The sequence below is a fragment of the Microtus pennsylvanicus genome, chromosome 1, assembly GCF_037038515.1.
Source record: "Microtus pennsylvanicus isolate mMicPen1 chromosome 1, mMicPen1.hap1, whole genome shotgun sequence".
NCBI classification, from domain to species: domain Eukaryota; kingdom Metazoa; phylum Chordata; class Mammalia; order Rodentia; family Cricetidae; genus Microtus; species Microtus pennsylvanicus.
The window spans coordinates 108,467,113-108,475,543 of NC_134579.1; the positions used below are offsets into that span (position 1 = coordinate 108,467,113).

General features: G+C 48.9%; 1 protein-coding gene across 1 annotated transcript; it reads right to left on the bottom strand.

Moving 5' to 3' along the window:
- Nucleotides 1-3,050: 3,050 nt before the first annotated feature.
- On the bottom strand, nt 3,051-7,773 carry Ran (RAN, member RAS oncogene family). Its single transcript, XM_075978016.1, has 7 exons — nt 7,668-7,773; nt 7,387-7,432; nt 7,192-7,276; nt 6,985-7,110; nt 5,535-5,722; nt 5,010-5,180; nt 3,051-4,767 (listed from the first exon to the last, which is right to left on the bottom strand). Exons 2-7 carry the CDS (start codon nt 7,420-7,422, stop codon nt 4,723-4,725), a joined length of 651 nt encoding a protein of 216 aa, XP_075834131.1. The 5' UTR covers nt 7,423-7,432; nt 7,668-7,773; the 3' UTR covers nt 3,051-4,722.
- Nucleotides 7,774-8,431: the final 658 nt, after the last annotated feature.

Below are 8,431 nucleotides of genomic sequence, written 5' to 3' on the forward strand. Positions count from 1 at the left end.
TAAGACTTCTACCTGCCAAGCCTCTTGCTGGTCCCTTGTCTTTTGAGAAAACATTTGAAAGGTAACAGCAAAATATCAGTGAGTTATTCTTCACTGGTCAGAAAGCATGGGGAAGGGACTGAGACATGCCAGGGATGGGAAAAAAGCAAAGTGTTACCCACAAACTGGCTACTGGTTTACTGGCCTAGGCTGCCTCTAGGATTCTGCTACTAGCACCCTTTCCTAGAAATCTGAAGGCCCGTTTTCTGCGCCTGGAGGACTGCCATCAGGACCTGGTCATCTCCACATACCCTTACTTGGTACAATCTGCTATGTGACAAGACTTCTGGGAAGACATAACACACACATCTATTCACCCCAGATACAGAACCCACAACAGACCAAATTTTATGAATACTACCAAAGTCCGACTTAGTGAACCACTGAGTTTTATTGGGGTAACTTATAGGAATATGGGTGAAGTTACTTATAAGAGCAGAAATGATTTCAACAGCTGCATATCAAAGCCCACTCCCAGCATGGGTGACAGCTCACAAAGCTGGGAACCTGGAGCACATCGCATAGCCAGTGGACAGAATCAACAGGTCTGGGGAGTACCCTTTAGTGTTGCCGGTGTTGGCTTAGTTCTCTTCCAGCAAGCTTGACTGCTTTCTGCTTCTTCCTGGCAGCTGGTGTGGTCTCAGTCTGAACAGCTAAAGCTTCCTTCCTTGTGAGGGGCACTCTTATCTTGTATTGTTTACTGTGGCAGGGAGGGGCCTAGTGAATCTGATTAGTTTCTTGGACTTCCTAAAGCTATTTTGAATTGTTCACTTTCCTTAAGGAGCTACCTGCAAAACTAAATGCTTTAATGTTGGAGAAAACTATTACACAAAAGACTGCACCTGGGCCAAGGGCACCAGGGACCCTACCTCCACCTCCAGGGGAAACTCTGCCTTCATTACCTGTGTTAGAAACCTGTAGCCAGGCATTCAAGTCCCCAGTGGCTTCTAGGTGCCACATCTGACCATCCCTTAAAAGCAACAGTTGGCCCCATCTGCCCCAGGACTCCCATTTCAATCTTCTTCCCAGATCACTGACACTTTGCAGGGACTATTTTCCAGGGACATCTTCCAAGCACGTTGCCCCATCCCAAAAACATCCCAGGTAATTCTTAGGCTGCTGGAGTAGAGCCACTGCTACTGCTCCTCAGGACATCGAGCACTGCTTGGTGCTGAGAACAAACTGTCCATGCCTCACCCAAGGTTTCTAAGGTTTGAGGTCCCTACCTACCCAGACAGCACCATTCCCACAGCACCCTGGTTGTCACTCATCTCCCTGCTGCCTAAGGCTGGGTCAAACGAACCAAACTGTAGATTATGAACCCACAGTGTACCAATGGGGTAATAAAATTCTGTTCTCAGGGTGGTGGCACACACCTTTTAATCCTGGCACTCTGGGAAGCAGAGGTAGGCAGATCTCTGAGTTCAAGGCCAGTCTGGTCTACAATGCAAATTTCAGAATAGCTAAGACTGTCAGAAACCCTGTATCAAAAAGACAAAAACTCTCATTCTCTAAGTCCCCAAAGAGCACCCTAATAGATGTCCCACTAATAGACAATGGGACATCAATGACCTTTGCCCTCATGGGACACTGGACTCAACTGTAAATCCACCACATAGACTAGGGCTGAGGACAAGATCCAGTGGCAAATCTACATCAGGGACATGTGACCTATTAGCACCAACAGGCTAAGATGCTGCAAGTAGGCCTTCAGGATTAAGAGGGGAGGGTACATAGCAGTTGCAGGTGCCTCAGGAAGCCTGAGTTCTGCAACGTGGGCCTACTATGTGTGAATGCTGAGACATCATCCAGCTCCACCTCAAGCTTCTAAAGAGTAAAGGTACAGCTGGGCGGTGGTGGCACACGCCCTTAATCCCAGCATTAGGGAGGCAGAGGCAGGTGGATCTGAGTTCAAGTTCATCCTAGCCTACAAAGGAGTAGCAGGACAGGCTCCAAAGATACAGAAAAACCCTCTCAACAAATAGACAAAGAGTAAAAGGTACCAAAGGATTCAAGACTGACAGTATTGCTTCCAGCAGAGGGTTTGACATAGTGCAGCTCCAACTGTGTAGCACGATTGCACTCCTCATGGCTGAGTTATCACTGCTTCACACCCACAAGTCCAAAGCAGGTTTCTACCCCAGTTCTTACCTTCTTGTCCCTGGCTGCATCTACAGAACCAAAGCAAGCAGTTATGGGCTACTTCAGATACAGGGTGCATGAAACTCTTCTCCATGTTCTGTATTGGTTTGAGAAAACCTCCTGGCTGGGCAGTGGTGGCACACGCCTTTAATCCCAGCACTCGGGAGGCAGAGGCAGGCGGATCTTTGTGAGTTTGAGGCCAGCATGGGCTACAAGAGCTAGTTCCAAGGCAGGCTCCAAAGCTACAGAGAAACCCTGTCCCGAAAAACCAAAAAACAAAACCCCCTGAAGTCTATAAAATTGTTTAGAAGCTGGAGAGATGGCTCAGCGGTTAAGAGTATGGCCTGTTCCTCCAGAGGTCCTCAGTTCAATTCCCAGCAACCACACAGTGCCTCACGGCCATGTGTAAGATCTGGTACCCTCTTCTAGCCTGCAGGATACATACAGACAGAACACTGTACATGTAATAAATAAATCTTAAAAAAACAAAACAAAAAAAACCCGTTTCTTAAAACCCGACTTTTCAGCTTTTCCTCAGCGACTTTGATTCAGCCAGCTCTATCGGCTGTACACTAACTGATTAATATAAAGCCATCTATTCAGGGATGCTTTTACAAAATGGGGGAGCACTTTCTCCACACATAAAAACTGAATAGCACATGCCTTTAAAGTCAGAACTCACAGGCAGACTTGTTGAAGCCAGCCTAGAGTTCCAGGACAGTCAGGACTACAGAGAAAAGCAAAAAAACCAAAAAAGAACTGGATAAAATAAGGAGATCTCTGCTATTTGGCAGATCAAACCTCAAATCCTTAAAAAAAAAAGCCGTTCACTACTTACTCCTACAGCAAATACCAGAGATGACTCAGAAAACTAGGCAAAGCAGAAGCAAAATATATTTTCAAGTTCTTTCAATAAATGATGTAAATCTTCTATACTCTGGTTAAACACACATGAAGTAGTTCTCAAGTTTAACTGTTACAAAAATCAGAGTCATAAGGTATTTGCATTCTACATCAGGTTAACATACAGCGTATTAATTTAAGAGATCTAAATTAAGTTTTATCCCAGTCAGGGGAGAGGGTCTTCACCTGATTTTAGCATAGCATATACATAGCATCTTAAAATTAGTAAAAGCAGGTGCACAGCACAACTTCCTTTCAGCCTCCTTATTACTCAACCTTCTTTGGAGATAAAGTAGCCATCTGAAGTAGTCCACACTTTTAAGAACTTTGGTAGTAGAGCTGGGCAGTGGTGGCCTTTAATCCCAGCACTTCGGAGGCAGAGGCAGAGGCTGCTGATCTCTTGAGTTCAAGGTCAACCTAGTCTACAAAGTGAGTTAGTTACAGGACAGTTCAGAATGTTCAGAGAAACCTTGGGGGGTAGGGGGGGGGAAATCAAAATAACTTTGGTAGATTGAACTAACAAGAGCCCACACAAGGATTCCTTTAAATACATGTTACCACACCATAGTTCTGACAGGATCACACCCAACAAACAGGCTCAACTGACATTTTCACATCAGATGCCCAGGCAAATCTACAGCAGTAATCTAGCTTTTCCTTTCCTGTGCTGCCTATAAACAATCTCTAGGAATCAGATGCTGGGCCACAGCCTACCTACCATGAACACTTCTTTTGAGACAAGTCTCTCTATGCAGTCCTGGAACTTGCTTGGTAGACTAGGTTGGCCTTGAACTCAGATCCTCCTGCCTCTGCCTCCTGAATGCTGGCTGAGACCACCACTCAAAAGCCGAGAACATTTTAGAGAACCAACATTAGACAGGGAAACCAAGAAACATACATGACAGAAAACTCTCAAGCTTCCTTCCATCAAAGGCAGTTCTAACTTCTGAAGGTCTAGGTTACAGACACTTCGACTATAGCCCTTACACTAAAACATCTGATTCACACATACAACTTTAAACAAGTTATTCTTTTAGGTGAAACTACCTAGCAAAATGCAGGTAGGGCAGATATCCTAGCTGAACCGCAGTATTTACATCTGTAAGACAAGCGTTAGGTCACGACTTGACCCAAATGTCTGTGAAGGTAGGCACAGGAAAACATATCTGAATGAACCTCAGAGGTACTAAGCAAAGGCATTTTTAACTGTAGTATGGCACAAGCTTCCTTACGTTAGCTTTAAAATGCTTATAAACAAGGGATGATTCACTTGTTTAGATTATTTGAAATACAACTTTATTCTGATTCTAAACAAAAAGAATGGGAATGACAGGAACAAGATTTTACCACTGACTGAATAGTGCGATGTGACTGTAGCAGTCTTATTTTTGAAATTTAGGAAACAACTGTGTTCCAAACAGCTAAATATGCAAGTCCAAAAAAAATGAAGGTATGTTAAAAAAAAAAAGTATGTTTTAACTGCCACATTCACTCCGAAGCCCATTCATCTCCTTCAGCATCCAATGAAGTACACGATCTGCTTAGCTAAATAAGGTGGCACACACGCTGCACCGCTGACATCACAGGACAGTTGCCTATAAAACTAGACTTCTGACACAGGGCTCCAGCTTCACTTTCTCACAGGTCATCATCCTCATCCGGGAGGGCAGTCGTTTGAGCAACCTGGAACAAGAAACAAAAAGGAAACACGTAAGATCAAAACTGCCATGACCAAGTCAAACATAAGCACTAAGGACAAATGGGGCTGGAAGATGGCTCCACAGTCAAGAGCACCGCCAGCTCTTGATTCCAAGTATCTACATGGCTGGGAGGATCCAATGTCGGCTTCTGACGTCTGCAGGCATCAGGCAAAGCACAAACACATACCCATACACACCAGGAAAAAAATTAATAAGGACAAATACCTCTAAATCATGCTCGTACTGTGCTGCCAAAGCTGGGTCCATGACCACCTCAGGTGGGGCAAGCGCAGGCATGGCAACAAACTCCAAATTAGGATCTCCAATGAGCTTTCTGGCAAGCCAGAGGAAAGGCTTTTCAAAGTTGTAGTTACTTTTGGCAGAAATGTCATAGTACTGTTTATAACAAAAGGAAATTTATGTTTAAAAACTTCTGTTAGTGATCACCATTCCAAGACACTTTAAACTCAAAGACATTTTGTAATTCACATAAAACACACATTGGTCCTACGTGACACACGTGTGCCTTACATATATATAATATTCTCTAAGAATGATTCAATAGCCCTGAATCAAAGGCATGGTGGTGCATGCCTTTAATCCCAGTACTCAGGAGGCAGAGGTAGGCAGATCTCTGAGTTTGCGGCTAGCCTAGTTACTGAGCGAGTTCCAGAACAGGCTCCAAAGCTACAGAGAAACCCTGTCTCGAAAAACAAAAAAGAAAAAAGATTCAATAAATTATGAACATACCTGAAGGTTCTTCTTTCGGTGGAAGACAATAGATTTAGCCTTCACTTTTCTGTCCTTAATATCCACTTTGTTGCCACACAATACAATGGGGATGTTTTCACACACACGTACCAGATCTCTATGCCAGTTAGGTACATTCTTGTAAGTAACTCTTGATGTTACATCGAACATTATAATGGCACACTGGGCTGAAAGACATTCAAGGGATTGAAATGTTTTAGTCTACTGGGGGGTTCATCATCTTAGCCCTGACTCTCAAGATCAAACCACTCTTTTGGAAGGTCTCCCCCTCAATATTAAAAAAAGTTAGATGCAATCCAAGACACCGATTCCAATTTCTCTTCATATGAAAGCTTAAATGTCAAGACCTACTACTCCAACTACCTTCTCCTTTCTCTCCCTCTGGACAACTAATCATCACCCCCGCCCTCCAAGTTTGTCTAAAGTAAAATAGTACATCATCATTCTAAAAGACATACCTCCTTTATAGCGAGCAAAACACTCTGCCACCTAGAAATGGAATCTTTAAACGGTGAAGTGAGTTATGCCTTTAAGAAAATCTGAGGCCAGGGCTCTCTACTGCCTGACCTACAGGGATGCTGAGGATACAGTTAAAGATGCAGCAAAAAAGCCAGGTGGCGGTAGTATTAGCAGACAGGTGGAGCTCTGTGAGTCTGAGTCCAGACTGATCTACAGAGTGAGTTCCAGCACAGACTCCAAAGCTACAGAGAGAAATCCTGTCACGAGAAACTAAAGAGGCAGCAAAAGCATGGTCCAGTTTTTTGGCCTAGAAAAAGTTAGAACTCAAAAGAATAAAAGTTTCAATTCAAGGATAAACACCCTTGTATCTTTACATGCTAAAACACAGCAAGAAACCAAAGAACTTCCAAAATATTTTTTTCCAACGGGCTAGTAAGTCCACAAGAATACTTCTTTCATTCATTTCTCTTTAACCACCTGACACCCCCCCTTTCCTTAAAATTTTCCAATCATTTTCAAGGAGAAAAGTAAAAGTACAATTTACACGACATAGCTTGTCGCTCACGTGTGAGAGAGGGCCTGGCTCCTGGGGCTGGAGGTTGGGTTTTACTAACTAGTCCAAGTACTAGTATTCCGGGCGGGAATACTCAAGGGTAACCACTGAACATATACCCTAAAACACGTTTCGAAACCAGAAAGTGATCCCACAGCTTCCCTGCCTCCTATTCAACGGTAAGGACACACAGTCTGCCCTAAAGCATGCCTAGCATGACACAGCATGTGATCGAATGACACCACGGACGGCTCGTCTAAAAACCCTCTCCTAGCCACGCAAACGAGGTCGCCTCCCTGGAAGCGAGGCGTCTCCGTCTCGCATCTCCCTCCCTCCTTAGTCACCGGGCAACGGCTGGCTCCCGGGCTCACCCCAGGCACATGTCCGAGGGCCAGGCCCACTTCCGCAGGCCCTCACCTTGGATGTAGTAGCCATCGCGCAGGCCCCCGAACTTCTCCTGGCCGGCTGTGTCCCACACGTTGAACTTGATGGGTCCTCTGTTGGTGTGGAAGACGAGCGGGTGCACCTCCACGCCCAGGGTGGCTGCGGGAACGGGACGGCAGGGTCAGCCACGCACGGCCGCCGACTTCCCCGCCCGCAGCCGCGCGGCCCTGCCGCACCTACCTACATACTTCTTCTCGAACTCGCCCGTCAAGTGGCGCTTCACGAACGTCGTCTTCCCGGTGCCGCCGTCGCCCACCAGGACAAGCTAAGGAGGAGGCAGCGTGAGCGGCCAGCTTCCCTCCCGCCATGCCGTCCTCCCGACCTCCCCTCTCGCCCGCCCGCCAGCCCGACGGCCCCGGTAGCCCGCGCACGCACCTTGAACTGGACCTGCGGCTCTCCCTGGGCGGCCATCGCGGCGATCCTGCGGGAGAGAGCGGCTACGGCACGTGCGCCCCACAAAGGCCGCGGCCGGGAAGAGCGCGCGGGAAGGCGGGGACGCGGCGTGAGACGGTGGGGGAGGGAGGGAGGGAAGGGAAGCTGGCGGAAAAACCGGGCGCTGCCCGTTCACTCTCCTCGCCGCCGCCGCCCCGCGCCCACCCGAAGGGAACCCCCACCCCCGCCCTCGCCGGGCCCAATCCTCCCGGCCCCACCGCTACCTTCCGAAAGACTCTCCGCGCCTGTCCGACTGAAGCTGGAAAGATGGCGGAAGCGCGATTCAAATGCCGGAGACGCAGCGGACGCCGGCGCGCGGAGGGGGCGGAGCCTAAATGGGCGGAGCAACGGCGCCGCGCCCAACCACGCGGCTCACGTGCACGCGCACGCCGGCACGGCCCGTCCGACTCGGCTGGTCGGTCTGAGCGCAGAAGGCGGGAGAGGCGAGGCGGGTCACGTGGTGCGGGCGGGCGGGAACGCGCACGCACGCCGAGCGGGAGGTCCTCCTGAGCCGGCTCGGAGCGCGGGCTCCCGCGCGCATGCGCTCACTGCGGGAGGCCGTGCGTCACGTGGGCGGCGGCCTAGCCCTGGCCTCGTGGGCGGGAAAGGCGGGTGCGGCCTCCCGGACGCTAGCGGCTGGTCAGCGGGCACCGCCCGACCTTCGTCCCCGCGTCCTGTCTCCACAGACACGCTGGACCTCGCGGGCGGAGGATCGCTGGGGGCTAGCGGCCGGCCTCCGCAGAATGAATGAAGGAGTGAATGAATGAGGGCGCGCGTGCCCGCGACCCGGCTTGCGTCAGCTTGCTGAGGCGGCCACGCGTGGGAGGGCTGGACGCGGCCTGGCTGTACACGCGTGGGGTCTTGTAGGCCCTAGCTGTGGCACAGACTCTGAAGATGGGGCGGGATGCAGTTGGGGGCGTCCATACGTACTGCACCCTGGGACCCCTCCTCTATTACATGGCCGAAGTGGATAATGCATTTCTCATAT

Coding starts and splice junctions, on each gene's coding strand:
- Ran (XM_075978016.1), bottom strand. CDS start 7,422: ATGGCCGCCCAGGGAGAGCCGCAGGTCCAGTTCAAG. Junction 5,723..6,984: donor CGATGGCTACTACATCCAAG/GTGAGGGCCTGC, acceptor AATGTCTTTCAG/CCCAGTGTGCCATTATAATG. Junction 4,768..5,009: donor AGTACGAGCATGATTTAGAG/GTATTTGTCCTT, acceptor TTCTTGTTCCAG/GTTGCTCAAACGACTGCCCT.